The sequence below is a fragment of the Dermacentor variabilis genome, chromosome 1 (genome assembly GCF_050947875.1).
Source record: "Dermacentor variabilis isolate Ectoservices chromosome 1, ASM5094787v1, whole genome shotgun sequence".
Taxonomy (NCBI): Eukaryota; Metazoa; Arthropoda; class Arachnida; order Ixodida; family Ixodidae; genus Dermacentor; species Dermacentor variabilis.
This window is the reverse complement of record NC_134568.1, coordinates 270,698,958-270,718,123: the sequence shown is the minus strand read 5'-3', so window position 1 is coordinate 270,718,123 and position 19,166 is coordinate 270,698,958. Positions and strand designations below refer to the sequence as shown.

Below are 19,166 nucleotides of genomic sequence, written 5' to 3'. Positions count from 1 at the left end.
CATCGTCACGCAGTCGTCGCCATACCATTTTTGTAATGCCATCGTCGTCACAATGTCTTTGTCTATTCATCAACGTAATTCCTTCTTCGTCATTCAGCAGTCATTATGTCACTGTCGTCATGCCGTCGTCTTCATTGCATGGCCGAGTCTATCCATTGTCATACTGTCGTAGTCATGCCGTCGTGGTCATGTCATCGTTCTCATTTCAGTTTCGTTACCCGGTTGTCGTCATAACCTCGTCGTGATGCCGTGCTGTCATGCACGCATCGTCATCCCATTGCACTGATGTCGCCGTCCTCACGGTCTCGTCGTTATACCAACGTTATCATTTCAGAATCGTTTTCTCATTGCGGCCATGCCGCTGTTTTCATAGCGCCTTTGTTGTTCCATCGACGTCATTCCTTCCACGGGATTCGATCATCGTCACTGCATCGCCGTGATGCCGCTATGCCCATTGGCGACCTGAGTCATTTTGCGTCTTAGCAAACAGGTAAGATACCGGGATGTGTCGCATATAGCCAAAATAATGGATGTCTCAGAATGAACAATAAAGGTGGTAAAAAAATGTTACTTCAGGAATACGGCGTGTCGCTACATTGCTCGAATGGCAATCGCATTACCGTAGACAGTCATCGTGAGGTGAGCCCTGCTATAATTTTTTTTCATTGGAAAACGGCAGTCCTGTAGTGGCAAAAAGGTAATTAGTTAATTTTTTGAAATCCGAGGACACGTAAGCACTTCTTATAAGTTGTGAATGCGAAAGCATTATTGTACAATTGAACGCTGGTGAGCGGTCCTTCGAGTTTTGCGCTTCGAGTAATGTACCATAGCGCTACGTGCTGCTGAGCCAGCAAGCAGCAGCAACCTGCGGTGCCAACGCCGCATGCCGCCGACACCCTGCGCGACGAGAGACCGAGAAAACAGCAGCGGCCACCGAGGCCGGCAGAGAGAGATTCTTGATTGGGGGGTGAAAGGTGGGTCTAAGTGCAGCGTGGTAACTCTCTGTGAATAGAGGACACCTAACCTCACTGCACAAGGGGGAAGGGAGAGAAAGGTACCAAGGCCGGCAGACGCGCGCAGCAGCTAAGCCCAGTTGAGGTGAGAGAGAGAAAGATACGGACGGCACGCCGGTTTCGGAGAGCGAGTCGGCGGCTCCCGCTCGACGGGGCAGATACGGCGACGCGATGCCGCGGGGCGAGACGGGTTGTCGTCGACAGAGGCAGAAGCGTGACGCGCGCGTGCGGGTGATGATGGCGATCCGAGACCGTTTCGCCCGCTGTGCTACGTCGAGACGCGCTCGTGACGTGGCGTCGCAGCCAGTGGGAATTCAGTTGCCGTTTCGCTGCTACAGACGTCGGCTTTTTCGTTCAATGGGCCATTTGATGCTTTCGCATCGAAATTTAAATAAACTTTGCATGTCCCAGGCGGAGCAGCACTACAACACATCACTGATTTCTCATCCTTAGAGTGATGTTCCGTGGATGGTTATATGTTTTGAGGATGAAGAGAAGTACCTATCTCTTAACTACACCTCTGTCACGGTGTTTGAATGAGCTCGAGTCGACTGCTTGTGTCAAGGCAAGAAGGGGACGGGCGGATGCTTGCCCACTACCGTAGAGAAAACACGAGGAGCGAGGTTGCTCGCTGCTTCCCCACTTCCCTTCGCCGTCGGTCAGGGCGCGCAGTCTGCCTTACGAAATGACTCCCAAGGCTGGCTGGCCTAGAGCAGCGGGTGAAGTCGCGACCTGACATCTGGGACCAATTACGTCTGGATCTATTTTTTTTCCTTCCGCGATTTCTCCAGATTGCAAGCGTCGGGTAATTAGGTTTCCGCGAAGCCGGCTGTCCGCAGCGGCGGACCAAATTAGCTGCTCCGTGATTGACGCATGACTGCGGGAAGAGGGGGCTCAGCGGCCCGAGGCCACCCCTGTCCCATCGGGATGTCTGCGCTATACGAAAGGGATAAGGCGGCACGGGTGAACGCACGTCGAGTGTTACCGCAGCGCTGACAGTGAGGTACTGGAGAATGCGTGACTCGCCGCATGGAGGCTCGCGTCTGAGCTCCTTCGTACGCTTCGTGCTGATGCTTCGTGCTTCATGCTGAAATACCATGCTGAAATAGGAGCGCGAACACAACTGCATTTTGCTACCCAGAACCCAGAAGCATTGTTGCGTTTCAGGGTCAGACAGCAAAGCCGAGGGTGACTGCCCTTTAAAGGGCATGGTGTTTTGTCGCGTATTTCGCGATCGTACACAAAAATGTTACGGATATTTGAAAAATTATAACTGCCCGTGAAATTAGTGTTAAACACTCGCTGTGTTAAAAGGAATATACGGGGTGACCATCTTCAAGGTTTACGGCATTTCTTAATATTTTCCGTGGAATATAGCATAATGATTGTCGACGTTCAGCTGGATTGTTCGAAGAGGCGGACATTACTAGCCCGAGAAATCGAAAGACATATATTAACAGTTCGACCAACTTAGCTTTAACATCCCTAACCGACTACATTCGTCTACACTCGGTTGATACGGGTAACTTCGTTGCTTCGGAATTTTTGGACTTCGCTAAAGCTTATGATACCATTAATCATAACATACTGTTTACTAAGCTAGAAGCCCTGGGAATTACCGGTCCAGTACTAAAACTCCTAAAAATTTGCCTGCATGAGAGAGAACGAACAGTTCTTTTGGAGGTGCTTATTCTGATACTAAAGTTATTAACCAAGGTGTACCCCAAGGCTCTCTACTAGGTCCCCCACTATTCTCCAGTTATAGTAATGATTTACCCACCCGTATTAAATCGGCAAAATGCATACTATACGAAGACGATACTATTATCTCGTTGTGGGACAATTCTTTGACAACCTTAATCCTTAAACCAAACAATGACTTTGACAATTATTGTTGCATGGTGTTCTTCCAATCATTTAATAATCCATCTTTCAAAACTGAATTCGTGATTTTCCGTTCTAGCCAAAGAACACTACCTGGCTTGCCTGAGATAACTCTAGGTTGTCATCACATCCCCGTCTCCAACTGTGTATCATTTTTGGGCATCAAATTAGATTTTCTCAACACATTTCCTTCATTAAGCAAAAGTGTATCTTCGGCATTAGATCATTAATCAAATGAAGAGCATATTTCCCCAAAGACGCATTATTAGCATTGTACTTTGCTTTCATTCACAGTCACATTTATTACGGCATTGTTTCTTGGAGAAAGACATATCATTGTCATATCTCGTCTATTCAGCACTTGCAAAACCAAGCAATATGCATTATCACTAACAGTGGGTTTTTCACGAATGCTACTCTAATACTTCGTGAAAATAACATCCTTGTTGTAACGAACTTGTTCAACTATCATCTAATAAATATATAAATTATATATATATATATATATATATATATATATATATATATATATATATATATAAATTACTTTTATATAATTTATAAATTATATAAATTTATATAAATTTATAAATTTAAATATAAATATAATTTATAAATTATATAATTACTTACTAAACAGCTTTCATACCAATTCATCGATTTCAGGTACCTAATCAATAATAATAATACCAGGTTTGCACGTAACTCCAATTTTCTACTGCCTATGGTTAATTCTAATTATGGAAACATGACATCATTCGCTGCTATAAAAGTGGAATGGTTCATCCAGCACCATTAAATCTTCATCCTTTTATGCATTTAGTCATTCCTTTAAGCTTTTTGATAAGTATGCCTAAGTTTACGTCATTCATTACACTACATTTGCCATTTGTATCTATTGACAGTTTCTTTTAATGCACTACAGGCTTGTATACGGACAAGTTGTTTTCGTTATATTAATTTTTGTGTTGTATTTTCGCGATTGTGTTTGTTTCTTTTAGTTAGCCTGCTCATCTTTAATACATCTCTCCAGAGTTATTATTAAACGAGGGTCTGGTTGCAGTCTTTGACTTTGGGACCCTTGTCTGTATATTGTCTTTTACCTGTTCATTGTGCTTAAGAAATAATAAACTGAAACTGAAACTGAACTTATTCAACAAATTAACGAAAAATTCACTAGTTAACTACTTAAGTAATTACTTTTCGGCACATATTGCAATTTACGAATTGTAGCCGGTGAGTTTGCAAGACGTATCCACTTGAACTATATTTCCAAAAGTATAGGACGAAATACATGGGAGTTCCAGTTAGTTTTGTGCTTCAATGAATAAAACAGCATTTTGTGAAAAAAGCAAGTACAACAACACTGCCTTTTTACGGCGAGTTCGATGGCACTTATCTCCAAGCTGGTGCCATTTTGCAAATTCATTCCTAGTGGATATGCCTCGCAAACTCACCGGCTACAATTCCTAAATTACAATATGAGGCGTAAAATAATTTATTAGGAAGATACGCAGTCAATTTTTTTTCATTAACAAGAATTGCTACGAAGAGTTAGGTGGTGAGGGACTCTGCGTACGCGGTCCGCCTGTCTCTCTTCCCTCCACCCCACACACGCACGCACACACGCACACACGCTCTCTTCTTCTGATCATTAGAAGCCAACAAAAAGAAATGACAAATTAATGGCATTGAAAGTGGATGGAAAAACAACTTGCCGTAGGTGGCGAACGATCCCACGTCTTCGCTTACGCGTGGTCAATTGGTTAGAGTATCGCACGCGTAATGCGAAGACGTGACATCGGGCACCAGCTGCGGCAGGCTGTTTATATATGTATATATATTGTAAAGGCTATTTGTGCAAATCGTCGTCATCATTTGTACATGCGAACTCATCCTTTGTCTCGTGTGGACCTCTTCGGCGGTCTCTCGGGCGGCTGCTCTTAAATAAGAGCATCACAGCGGTTGATGTTTCACTATATATATATATATATATATATATATATATATATATATATATATATATATATATATATATATATATATATATATATGCGCGCGTGGTTGTGTGTGTGTGAAGACAGACAGGCGGACCGTGTACGCAGAGTCGGTAACCAACTAACCCTTCGGAACAATTCCGAGGCATCCTGAAAGAGCACAGCAATCGAAGGCTCAAAATATTACGCAACCCGCTGTGCAATGGAGAGAGATTTCTTATGCCATCTGTCTGCGCTTGGCAAAAAAAAAAAAGAACCTTACAACTGCCACAGTAATCTGGGCCGCTAGGAGGGTGTGCACGTCGAAGTGTGCCTGGCCTCTTCCCACTGGTACGACTCGCTGTTGCAGCGCCCAATGGCACCGCTGGCCCCAGCGCCCGGGATGGCTCGCACTGCGACCTGTGCGGGTGCACGCGACCCGCGGTGCGCTGTGACAAGTGCAATCGGCAGGTGTTCTGCCTGTCGTGCGACGACATGTATCACCGGCACCCACGCCGCAAGAGCCACCTGCGACGCGCCGTGGACAGCGTGGCCAGCGGACGCCCGGCCGCCGTCAAGCCGCCGCCCTCGGCGCAGCAGCGCGTCGAGGGCGACCCGTCGCACATGCCGGTGCCGCCACCCAGGAAGAAGAAGTCGCTTTTCAGTGCCTTCGGCCGTGGCCCCGCTGGCAGCCATCCAACCGATGATCACGAGGTGAGCTTGCCTGTTCTTCCTTGCGGGCTGCCTCTCGCTCGCCGTTAGCATGGCCAAGTCCGTCTAGTGAAGCACATCTGGTAACCACGCGTAGACTCACGCTGTTAGTCGTTCCCTTCTCCCCCTCCCTCTCTGTCGCTTGTAATGCGATAGCAATATAGGCGATATTTACTGGCTTTGGTGGTATGTGATAGAAAACGTGGGTCTATACCGAAGGCAGCGCAGTCTAACACAACGTTGCGAAGCGCTAGCTGTTACGAGAAAAGAATACGAGAAACTGCAGCACGCGCCAGATGTTGAAAGAGCGACTTAGATACCAAAAAAGGGTACGTACGATCGTGGCCTAATGGTTAGAGCATTGGACTGCTGTGCTGGAAGGCTTTCGCTTCCTCGATCAGTCACGGACTTTTTTAACATTGTAGGCAGACGTCACCCACTTTCGGGGTATTAACCAGAAAACCTGCAGAGGTATAAGGAGCGAGCGCGCCACATTGTGCGTGAAATCGCAAGTTTCTAAGAGATACGAGGCACAGACACGTCGCTTTGATCATGTAAATGAGGGTGTGCAAGGTCGCCCGCGACGCACGCGCGCTCAGCTATAGATATATCGCAATGTAAGTATGCGACAGTTCTGGATAGCATTGCGAAACGAGCAGAGAAGGCCTACAATAACGCCGGACTTCAACTGGTTCTTGCTGCCCTTCTCTGCTCGTCCGTGTTTATTTGTGCGCTAGAACGATTTTCGCATTGCTATTCACAACCAACTCGGCCAGCTGTCCACGCTTAGCGACAGTTCTGGAATAGTTTTATTGCGATAGCAATTATATGGATACTACTGGCGAATTTTCGGCGTCTCCGTGATGTTCCGGATACGTATATAAATATTTAATTGAACGAATAAAAATGTCTGCAGGCGGGATTCGATTACGCTACCGCCAGCTCGGGAGCCCGGTATGCTCTAACTATTACGGCGCATACGCATGCCTCAGGAGACAGGGTAGAACATCCTTAAGAATTTCCCGCATGCAAGCCAGCGTGCGGAGACGCGTTCGCTTTTTCCGAACGCCGTCTGTCTCACCTCGTGCACCGTCGATGTGCGACACCTGCAACACTACTGGCGGAGCTCTCCACCATGCCAGCGTTGTCAGAGGCTTAGCAGCTAACAGGGTGCTGTTACACCTATCCAACAGGGGTTGCCTTAAGTGCTGCGTCACGCCGAGATGTCGCGCGCGCGTGTAATTTGAAAGCACAAAGCTGAACCTTTCTATCGCTACCGATGCTTCGTGCTTCGGGCGACGCTAGCACTTTTCTTCTTCTTACGAACCTCCTTTCGTCCTCTTCCTCCCTTAAGAGAAAGCTTTAGCTCGGGTGCTCCTATCTAAATACATGTAAAAGGAGAATTCGTCTTTCTCGGCAACCACTGCGCAAAATTTGACGAGGTTTGTTGCATTTAAAAGAAAACTTAAAATATAGTGACATTTGGTTGAGAATTTTCGAGTTATGTCGTTAATTTTTTATTAAAAATTGTCAAAAATCAAAAAGTTTTGAATAACGAAACTATCAAGTTTACAACTCTGTAACTCAACAACGAGAAGTAATAATACAATTCTGTGAATTGCATCTAATAGTGCATCTAAAGCGGACAAAATTTATATGTTACACATGAATATAAAAAATTTAGTGATATGGAAAGACAGCTTTTGCAGAACCCTTGTAAACAACGTAACAAATTCACGGAAGATGTAAAATGACGTATCGAATTTGTCCGCTTTGAATGATCTAATGGATGCCTTTTACAGAACCGCGGCATCTGTTCTTAATGCAGAGCTATGAATTTTGTAAACTTTGTGTTTCTATTTTTTTCAAACTGTCGAATATTTGAAAATCTTTTTAACAAAACGCAAGCCCTAAATCGAAATTCCCCTTCCAACAGTCACTAGAATTTAACTTTCTCTCTCAAATGCAACAAATTTCATTAAAATCAGTCCAGAGGCTATCTCAGAAAAACGCTTTTGCGTTTTACGTGTATTTGAATAGGGCCGCGTCGGAGTTGGGCCCGAGCTAAAGCTTCCTCTTAAATGGGGAGCGCATTGACGCTCATCCGGTCATGTACCGCACATGTTCATGCTACACTGGGCAACAACTTGAGAAGGCGCTTACGGTTCGTGCGTTGACACGGCACAAATCGCAGAGATGTGCTCGCCTGATACCTGGAGCGCGTAGACACCGCGCTTCCTTCGGGACGATGGATTTCAATTGATTGTCCGATTCGTGCTATTTCGGTGAGCTGTTTCCTATTATTCTGCTCTGCACAGAGACACCCAGCACTCCCCAAGAAAGAGTTCTCGTGGACTGACAAGTTCGGCAGCATCAAGCGCTTCATGGCGAGTCGGCCGTTGCCGCCAGTTCCACCGGAGGACGAAGGCATGCCGCCGTCGCCGCGATACCACCGCGATCACGTTCCGCTCAATTACGGTAAGACACTCGGCCAATGAGGCGTGGCTAAAGAGCGTGATGAAATAGCGTGATGATGCGACAGGTTGTTTTTGCTATTCAATGAGCGAACAGCGACAAGGTTCGTTTTCTTGTATATCAAGGCAAGCTGTTGTAACTCAGATTGTGAAATAGCGAAAGGGGCAGAGCGTGGCCGCTGGCAGAGCCGCATTGCCCCAGAGCTAGACCCGCGACCGCTGGTAGAGCTCTGGGGCAATATGGCGACTGAATACTGATGGAGAGGCACACTCGTGTTTATGAGATACGTGTTATCCTCGTTGTAAGCAAAGTCATACATTAGAGGTGGGCGGATATAAACTTTTCCGAGCACGAACTGAGTGCGAATAGAAAGTACCGAATATCGAATCCAATATTGAGTACTCAAGCACAGACGCATATATTTACCGCAGCAATATTTATTTCGGCAGAATTATGTCCCGCTCCTCTTAAGACATATAGTACAAAAAAGACAGCTAATTATCAGGGGAAAAGGATCAATTCTTCCCGTGAGATCACTAATTTTCATTTTAAAAAATTGCATAAAGGGCCTCTCGACAACTTGAAAGCCTTGTTTCAAACAAATTTTTCAAGAAAGATTGGCTGCTGTATGAGCTTTCCAAGAACGCTAAATAAATGGTTGCCGAAAAAATATCAGGAGTTGTACAAAAAAAAAAAATAAAGGCTTGGAAAGATGTTTGGGCTGTAGACAGACGTAAAAGGACGGGTTGCAAGGAAAACATCGCATGTTTTGACGTAAAAGGTAAAACTGTAACATAAATAGACTGCCAAAAACACTAAATGACACTCTACAAATAACAGTCGGAGGCTGTCACGTCGGCTTAATTGTTATCACGTCGGCTGTAATTGTTTTCGTAACCGAAAACAATTACAGCTTCCATTACTAATTTTGTTTCTACATTGGTCCGAAACTTTTTGTTGTTTCTCACTTCTGATAATATGCGATTCCTTGTTTAGCAGACGAAGAACAGGAAGCATACTATAAAATTTGGTTGTTGCCAAATATTTGATTAGATTGCAATATTCAAAAATACCGAATAGTTACTTTTGGAATACGAATACTAAAAGTTAGTATGTAGCATTCGATCCATATTCGAAACTTCATGTATTCGCCCATACTTAAAGATATCGCATGAACTAGCTGTTTTAGAAACGAGAAATATATATATATATATATATATATATATATATATATATATATATATATATATATATATATGTCAGAAGGAGACAGGCCCCCCCAGCCAATCAGCACTTCAGCAGCAGTCGAATTGGGCATGTCCACTAGGTGGATACTTACAGAATATCCCCCCTCGTCACGCAACCTGCACCTTGCAACTGCTATAGCGCGGACGACTCGTATGGGGCTACATGTGCGGAAAACACACGAGAATAAAGTACACAAGCATGGTCGCTTGACTTTAACTCTATACATAGCGTTTAATTTAGTCAGTGATCACGAAGGAAGTTCAAAATAGGTGAAAGCCACTATAGCTAAAGTGCCTCTCTAGACAATATTGCATTAGTCCGTCTTGCTACGTTTTCAGCGCGGAGAGCTTCTGCTGGCACACTTCTGATCACATATTGCTACTGCGAACATCACGCTTTTATGCGCCAAAGCTCTAGCGGGTCAATTTAAGCGCACAAGTGCTGTTGATGCGGCGGTCACGTACGCCAGTGCATTTGCACACTTTGTTCAAAAGTAAGATTGATAGAGCGCACTACTAGGAAAGTGGGGCTTGTACTGAATGAAAGTGGCCCGAGAGGATACTAACCTAACAAGGAATGCAGGGTGTGATAAAGTAGATGGCTCAAGCAGAGAAATTCTCCGTAACTTAAGCAGCAAGCCACGGAAATGAACTCTTGCGCTAAGGGGGCGGGAGCTTGTTTCGTGGTTATGCAAGGAGGCTTGCAAAGAAAAGAGAACAAACACAAATAATGAAGAAAGATACACCACCGAACACGACGTTGCAAAGTGGTAGCTGCTACTTTGACTATCTATTCCCTTGGGAAGCAATAAAATCTCTCTCACGTCTGCGTCGCAGCTAAGTACTTGGTCGACGTTTTGATTACGCCGTTTATTATTAGTGGGGGACGGTAGGAGCAGCTTTGCGAACATTCTGAGAGTAACAAAGGAGATGAAACTTTTGGCCGTGAATATCTGCCGAGTCGTAGCAGGCGGATAGCCCATCAACCGACAGTAAAAGTAGCAGTTGCGCGGGCCATATGGCGAAAAAAAAAAGAGATCGACAAGAAATGTGACAAAAATCCGGAGTCGTGAAAATACAGTAAATAGTGGGGACAAAGGCAGTGGTACGAGGTCTGCAACCCAAATATTATGCGACGTGCCTTGAGCACTCATCGAATAAATCCCTTTGTTGTTGCGCTATTTGAAGCAAAATTCTTCGACTTAGTTTTTATCGAGGAGAAGTAGCAGAATATGTTTGCATTTTCGTATGGTCAGAGAAGGCCAGCAGTAATTTTGAATTATTGCGAAACAATGTCAGTTATAATTATTCATGGAAACATATAAACAACACACAGAAGGAATAAAAAGCAGGCTAGCAATTGTCTCCTTAAATGAAACCCACACCGCCCTGCTTGAAGAGGAGGGGGAAGAAAAGCAGGAAACTAGACAGGGGTAAGAGCCAACACAGCGCAACGCATCGCAGCACGCATAAACTGAGAAGGAGCACTGCTGACTATAGAGCCGAGCCTCTTGTTAGGGAGAATTATAGGATAGCTTTATGGAGCGGGGGAGAGGGGTCGGGGACGGCAAGTACGTAGTTGAAGCCCAACCTTTTGTGAATAACATATCAGTGGCCGTAGTTCGTGAATGGTCAAGCTTCTGGAACGCGCTCAGCAGTACAGAGAGACAACTGTTGAAAAGAGGGCATTTTAAAACCAAGTGCCTAAGCGTGCCTAACCAAGTGCCTAAGTGCCTTCATTCGCTTCCTAAAAGGGCCCAAGACTCAGTCAGTCAATACATTATTCAGAGGGAAAAAAAAGACGAAATGGTCACCATTACACGTATATTGTACTCGTAAACTATTGGTTTCGATATAATAGTTATCTAAAGGTCCTTTCGCGCTTCAAAAGTAAGCAAAGGAATACCAATAAACATTGTAAGTGACAGATGCAGATGAGCAGCTACCGAAATGTGCAATTAAAAAGCGTCCCTACACGAAAAGCCAGGAAGAAAGAAGGGCTAACACCATGTGTTATGCTTGACCGTTCACTTAAGCTGCCTGCGTTGCAGTTACCTTTTTCTGTTTTGCTTTTAATTCTTAATGGCGCAAGCCCTCTACACTGTCTTAAACTAAAACCTCATTGTGGATGTCTGTTTGCTTGTCGTTAAAAAGAAACACGTTGAGCCATATTACTCTTGCGAGGTTGGGTTCACGCTTATGACTCGAAATATTGTACACATGAATGTCTCGAGACATTCCATACAAAGCTTCATGTGTAATACATTCAGTTGATAGACGAAGAATGAACGTCAATAAGGAGGGTGGCTCTGGGGCCTAAGCAAGGGAGAGGGTCACATGTGAGGAAAAAAAATGAATAAATAGAAAGGACACGCTCGTCGCCTGGTGGCCACGCCGGCTTCGTGCATTAACTCCCATAGAGAGCCCCCTTACGGTTCCCACAGTTCTCACACTCTCATAGTTCGCACGGTATCAGCCTGAGAGGTCAGCGTAGTCATACCTTCAGTGAGGTAATGCCGCGGCCCTTGTGGCTCTCTCTTACTGTCGCGAGACCATGGCAGTCCCGCGCTAGGTACCATCGGATGGGCACCGGTGTCCCCCGTACTGCACGTTACAGGTGATGACGCCTCACCTAGCTGAAAGGTATTACTACGTTTCGTCAGAATATTCATGCCCTATATTTTCTTCACCTGCGTAGTCGACTGTTTGTAAGACGACTTCAACCTCGTAATCAACCGAGCACAGCTGCATGGAAAGATATATGTTTCGGAGCAAGGGTCCATGTCCACAAAAAAATGTTCTGACGCCGAACTATTCTTAAGCGCAAATTCTCGCCACTCCTAATACCGAACATATTATTAGAGAAGACAGCTGGCCAATTATAAACACCACTTACGGACAAAAAGCTTTGTGAGTGCGGTCCCAGGTCTTCTAGAAACTGCACCAAATCAGTTCTGTTCAAGCGAAGAAATAATGGGAGCTTGGTTGTAGCAGCCCGCCGCATGTACAGCAAGGAAACTTGTACTTGCTTGGCGGAGAACTAGAGCACTGCGTCGCACGTGCTGGAACACAGTGCTACACCGGAAAGGCAGATACATTGAGAGTCGCCACTCTATATTACACGCTTGCTTTGTGGATCCCTACATCCTGACGTTGCACACGTTGGAACGCCATGGTCGACAGTGAAAATGCATATTGCTTTGTGTGTGCAGCCAGATTCCTCGTGGGATGAATATTAAACGTCAAACACTTGTCAGAGGAAATATTTTATTTATTTTTTATTTAACAATGCCCTTACAGGCCTCGTATGAGGCATTGGGTAAGGGGGGCGTTACAGTAAGATTAAAAGAGTATATAGAACATATAAAAAACATAATAGTCAATCAGCAGTCTCTACACATCGTAATATGGTGTCGACACATTGTGAATGATTGATATGATATGAATGATCCATTACTTGCGTAAGCGCATTTACGCGAGAAAATATGTGTAGTTCATCTCGGCTATCGCCGCTGCATCTCGGTCGCTCTCAAAAGCGAAGAGCCTCTTATTTATTTATTTTTCACTAGTTGAAGGGGGAAAGCGGAGCCTGCTGGTAGATTCTGAGGAACTGCATTACACATATCAGTAATAGAACTGTGAACAGTGATCGCACAAAGAATACCGCTGGAGGTACTCGGTTTTGGCAAGGGTGCTTATCTTCCTCAGGGCTGTAACTGAATGAATGATAATATATCTAGCACTCTGTTCGTGTCCGAAGGCTTCAAAGCATAAGAAAGAGCGCGCGTGTATACGCGCTTACAGAGGCGCCTGTAACTGAATGAATGATAATATGTCTAGCACTCTGTTCGTGTCCGAAGGCTTCAAAGCATAAGAAAGAACGCGCGTGTATACGCGCTTATAGAGGCGCACAATTCGGAAGAGAGCAGGAGTCTAGAAACCTTGCAGTGTACTGACTTTTGGGTCGCAGTAAAACTAGCGGGACGCAGGCACTGTGAAATCGGTTGATATTTCGATGTTTTCCCTATGAAGTGATTTCACGCATCAAACGTCTAATCACTTGAACGCCAAAGACCATGACTACACGACTATGGATATGAAGACACACAATTAAGAAGCATTTGAAAGGTGTAAAACACCAAACATTTTCTGAGTTTTTAACTGCTCTTTTTGATGGCGTAAACCTTATGGCGTTTTTAAAGTTTCTAAGCTTTCGAATACACCTTCACTTGCGGGTCAGACGCTGTGTCTTGTCTCTTCTTGTGCTCTTGCTGTTGTCGTAGTAGTTCGCGCTGCGAATTAGCCGTGCTTGTTAAACACTGTCGCTGTTTTGCCACTAGAATGCAGGTATAAGCCAACTTCGCGCGTTTCTAAAGAACCTGTTGCTGGATGGGACTGCAGGCGCCGTCTTTTGTTCCCATGTTTAGAAAGAATAGGCGTCTTAGCTTTAGCAGACACCGAGAAAGAAGTGAGGTAGGGGCTCCCTCTGTACCAAAGTGAAAAAGAATGGCGTATCTGTGCTTTCGTCTTGTTTCCATTCATTCTGCCCTAGTATACTTCTGCGGAATACTTCGGCGCAGTCGCAAGCGAGGCCTGTTGCACAGCTGTCATCTTTAGTTTTAATTACGGTCAGCATCTTTCTTCCTTCAATCAGAAAAGCTAGACAGCTCATTCTGTCTAAAAGCGAATACGTGCAATTTTACACCGGCTACTGACAAGAAGAGTGTTTCCAAACACCGGAGTTTCGTCACCCGCAACTAGTTTTTCTATCTTACGAGTTTTCACTCTTGAAAATATGAGCGCTCTTCAAAGAAGAACAAAACCCAAAACCAAAAAGAAGACAAAGAAAACGAAAACAAAAACACAGTTTCACTCTACTAAAGCGAATTGATGACTTTGAGTAATGTACGACATCTGCGTCAACAGGCTTTGATGAACACACCTTTCTTTGCAGGAAGTGGCAATGAGCGCGTAACTTTCGCGCGTATTCATTTTTCGTATTGGAAGCTTTTCACCACTGTTGGTCAGTACAGCCGTCGCCAAATGCTGGGGAGAAGAGCATGCCGGCAACATCGCGGAATCGCGGGCCCGTATTAAGGTCCCTACGAAGAGGGCAGCCGGCCTAGCGGGGGCTCGGAGGAGCGTGCCTAAGCTCAAGGGGAAGGGGATCAGCACGTCAAAATAACTCGGCCTCTCTCATCAGCCGTGTGCCCATAGGAGCTCCACTTAGTAGTGCACGTCGGGGGTGGGACACGCGTGGGCGCCTTCATCAGAGCGAATGCAATCGGTACGCGTCGACACAGCAGCTCAGGAGATCGCGGTTATAGACTCCGCGCGCCCACGCCCCCACCATTCATCCTTCGGCGAGGGAGCAGGAGAGCTGGGGCGGGCGTTCAGGCACCGCGGTACAACCGTTAGGCGCTTTGCAGCGTGCCTCTCATTGAATCCGTGCCAAGAAGTTCGACGGAAATACTGCGCAGCCGGCTGTGGCCACACGTTGCTTCGGGGTCGAGGGCAGAGAGCGGCGCGCGGCGCGCGGCGTTTCGCGCTTGACGCTTGGAAGGCGGCGGCAGCTGCGACCTGTTCACCCGGAATAAGCGAGCTGCCCGTGACCGTTCCAATTAGGAATGTGTCGTAAACTACCACCCCGCGAAGTACCTTGTTTTATAAGTGAACACATCTCGTGTTACCCGTCTGCTAGCGTTTATTCTCCCTGCGCACTTCAGTAATGTGCTGCGGGTCAGCATATGGTTTGGCGCGGCGTTTTATAGCGCTGTCTCGAAGCGCTTGAGTGTGCTTAGCGAACGGTTGTGCCGAGGTTACAGGTAGCGCGGAGCATGCATTATTGTCGCCTTATTTGAACACTTGTTCGTACTGTAACAGTTGTAGCAGCTCACGCTGAAAAAAAAAACAGGGTCAACAATAACAGCGATTGCAACAGGGTCAATAGTAACGTCAGCAGCTGTGCTAACAACATTATATTAACTACAACGTCTGCAAGAGCAACGAAAGCGACAACGTTCGGTACAAAGTAGTAGTCGTTAAAGGATTCTCCAATATGGAAATAGACGGCATTGTCGTGATACGTATAGACATATTATGGCACGTCATATATATGCCATCCGGCCCTGGTGAAGACGAACACCTACAGAGCGCCATAGCAGCTTCTAACTCTTCCATAGAGAATAGAGCCTCCATACTTGTATCTCGTGGACCGGGGACGTCGCTTAAAGCCATGTCAGGGACTAAAACTGTGCCGCCGGCGACCGGGTCGGAGCTTGTTGCCCTCCGAGGTGCCGTTGATTACATTAACAACCAACCCGCTAATCGGTGAGCAATATTCTGCGATTCGAAGGCGGCCTTACAATGTCTTCTGTCATCTCTTCGTGGTATTGGAGTTGGCGGTCGTAGCTGCAGGGAGGACCTTGCCTTTTCGTCGGGACTTAGGCGTGCCGCTCACGAGCACGACGACGAGCACGAGCACAGCGCACCCTTTTTTTTGGGAGGGGGGACTCTTCTTGCTGCCGTAGTCCGCAGTTCTCTGAAGTAAGTTCATGGTTGGTTAGCGCTGTCCTCGCTGCTTCTCTGAAGGGTGCACCCACCCAGGGCCGATCGAAACACATGCAGCGGGCTGAAACAGCTTTGCAGAGCAGTACCCCTGCAGGCCGATCCTAACAGCTCCTCCATGGCCCGGAAAATCTCGCCTGGCCAGTGCTGGCAACCGCTGGGCAGGAAGAGAATGGCTGGCGAGCAAGACGATGGCTTTGCTCTCTGCAACCCCTGCGCACTTGGAATGCCTTCAACCATCTCACAGCAACTGGAACAGAAGAGTCGATCCCGGCAACAGTATACCACTCAGCGTACAAACGCCCGGAATCAGCTGTTAACCCACCAGGCTTCCTATCAAAATTTCAATGCAAGCCATTCAACTGGGAACCCCAAATTTTTCCCCAAAATTTCGTGCCGCCAAAGCGAGCTTTCACATTCCCCTTGAGTTTATTCAGATCTGACTGTCGTGTTGCACAAGAGCAAAGGTTTACGCAGAACTAAACCGAAGGCTCTCAAATACCAATACCCAAACATAACTTAAGCAGCCTAACTTCATGAACAGCCTGTTCTTACCCTATCGCAGTGGCGTACTTATCTCACGTACTGTTGCCGCTGAACAGTCTGGTCAACTCCACAGGTACGTAATCACAGTCGCGCTAGATTTGTGGTCTCTATTCCGAACACGTAATTGCGTCGCACGCAAACGTTCCATCACGCTCACTCACGTGTCTTTCTCTAGTCCATATAGGACAAGTAACTTAAAAGGACAACTAAACTTGAGTAACTCACGCACACTGCAGAACCCTTAAAAAATGCGTCTGCTAATAACTCCTTCCACGCACGCTCACTAGAGAAGTCAGAATACGGCTGCCCTCAACACACACGAGCAACCCAGTAATAAACCTTCTGCTTCCTTCCGTCCCCACAAGACACGCGCTAAAGGAACTAAGAATGCTTCTCAGTGCAAATCATGTACTAAATGAAAACCTAAGCGCTTAACCTTAGAAAATTCAAAAATACTTATAAAAAAAGAAGGTTAAGTAATACACACGCGCGTTACCATAGGCCTCTCACCGATAACCTTGACTCTCAGGTTACTCACATACACACAAAAAAAGAAAGCCTATCTACTCATTAACTAACACCTCGTGAGACTAAATGTTTACATAAAACACCTCTTTCAAACCTCAGAGCTTCTCAAACAAAAGATAAACAAAGCTCATGCCTTACATACTGAAAGAAGCTAGTCTGAATTCGCGAAAATTTTCCAATGCTCAAAATAAAAAACAAAACAACTCCTTTCACTTCTCCGGAACCTCTCTTGGCCTCCCGTTCCAAACAATTTCGACTGACTCATACTTTTGAGCCGTACTCGACGAGGTCGCGGTTCGAAAGCTACTCTGGCTACCGAGGAACAACAAAAGGGCTGACACACTTTCAGCTCCTCCAAGACGTTACAGTCTCCTGCCAATTTGCGTCCTGGCGCCCCGCTTTCATCACGAACTCGAATGACCGCGTCGCGACTTTCTAGCACCTCGTCTCGTCTTGTCACCTTGCGCTCCTTCGCCCTACATGCTGCACTACGATAAGAACGACGGAGCGACGAGGAACGTAACTGCCCTGTGCCATTTGTCCGCGTCCGTGCAGAACATGCTTCTCGGTCTCTTTTTGACCGGTGGCTCGAATGTGTCTGATGCGTACACGTCGTCAACGACGACCGCATCTTTCTCTTCTTCGCGCCCTGCCTTCTTGCGCCTGTCGCCGACTTTGGCTGCGCTTCATTACTCACGCATTTAGATCTTTAACGCACTTCTTTCTGCGGCGCTTTTTCTTGGAATTCCCTCTCATGTGGCCCTCTGGCGCCTCGTGCTGGCCGGTACATATATCGTCGGCCTGGATCGGTCTCTTACCCGCACAGTCTGATTGATTTTCATTTAAATCTACTCTCTCTTTGCCTCGACTGGCGGACAGCTCAACCGACTCTGGCACAATGCAACAGGTTTTACTCGAGCTATGCAACTCGCACTCTTGCGAATTGCCCTCTACTGCGTCGCCCAGCTCACGCTGTGCATCGGCTGTCAGGATTGGGGGCTCAATCCCATCGCTCGTAACCCGTTGTCAAGATTGGAGTCCGGCATGAATTAGAGGTAGCTGGCCCATGCCGTCGTCCAACTTATCCACGCTGAGGACGTTGATGGAGGGAAGGACTGCTTCTCATCGAGAACGAGGAATATGGGTTTAGTTACAGTATCTACATCAAAAAGTACATCAGTCTAACATGACTGCTTGAGAAAGAGTGTCAGAAAGAGTGTCACACACACACACACACACACACACACACACACACACACACACACACACACACACACACACACACACACACACACACACACACACACACACGCACACGCACACGCACACGCACACACACACACGCGCACACACGCACACACGCACACACACACACGCACGCACGCACGCACGCACGCACGCGCACACGCACACACGCACACGCACACACACAGATCTGACCTGACATGGGTGCTCGCGTCTGTCGGGTCAGCAGTACTCTCTTCTTCGTTAACAACCTCGTTAACCTTACATGCGACGCACACATGCGGTGACTGTGCCAATTCATTCGCAGCTGGCCTAGCTGTCTCTACAGTGCTCTGTTGGCACAGCAACTCGTCGCTCTCACTCTGGCCTTTAACGGCCTTTGCTGCCACTAAGGCATCATTAACTGCTAGCACTTCGAGTTCACTTATGAACGTGCTGCTAATCTCGCAGGTGCTACTACTTTCCTCGGCTTTCGACTGAAATCTGCTGTCGACTTCCTCCCACTTTCGCTGCGTCCAGCCTACAGATTTCTCAAGCCGCTGTTGACTTTGCTCGATTAACTGCTCAAAACCTTCAATCTCGTTGTTCAGTGCATCAATGTACTGCCTCGTTATTTCTCTTAGGCCTTCTTCCTGCGAAATACTTTTTAGTTCCTGCCTAGTTTCTTCCTGTTTTTGTTTAAATTCATCCTGTGCTTGCCCTAATCGCTTCCTGTTACCGTTTTTTTCTTAGATTTCGTTTGCCCATTTGTTCGATGAATTTGAAATCATTGTTACTTTCTAGAATGGTTTTACGAATCTCTGATTCCGTCAAGTCCTCCTCTACGTATACCTCGACCTCTTCACACAACCACAACAGGTCAGCTCTCGTCAAATACAATAGGACCATGGTCGCTACTTTAAGCTTTGGCTCTGCCGTCACACAATACTTGCTGCGATACCCACGCAAATCAGAATACAGGTAAAAGATCCCAG

At 46.3% G+C, this 19,166-nt stretch overlaps 1 protein-coding gene across 3 annotated transcripts in view; it reads left to right on the top strand.

Moving 5' to 3' along the window:
* Positions 1-19,166, top strand: part of LOC142564583 (uncharacterized) — a 219,690-nt gene that overhangs the window by 117,292 nt on the left and 83,232 nt on the right. For all 3 annotated transcript variants that reach the window (XM_075675649.1, XM_075675653.1, XM_075675642.1), the window contains exons 3-4: positions 5,244-5,587; positions 7,903-8,062. In XM_075675649.1, coding sequence (XP_075531764.1) covers positions 5,244-5,587; positions 7,903-8,062 — 504 coding nt within the window. The remainder of the gene's footprint in view (positions 1-5,243; positions 5,588-7,902; positions 8,063-19,166) is intronic.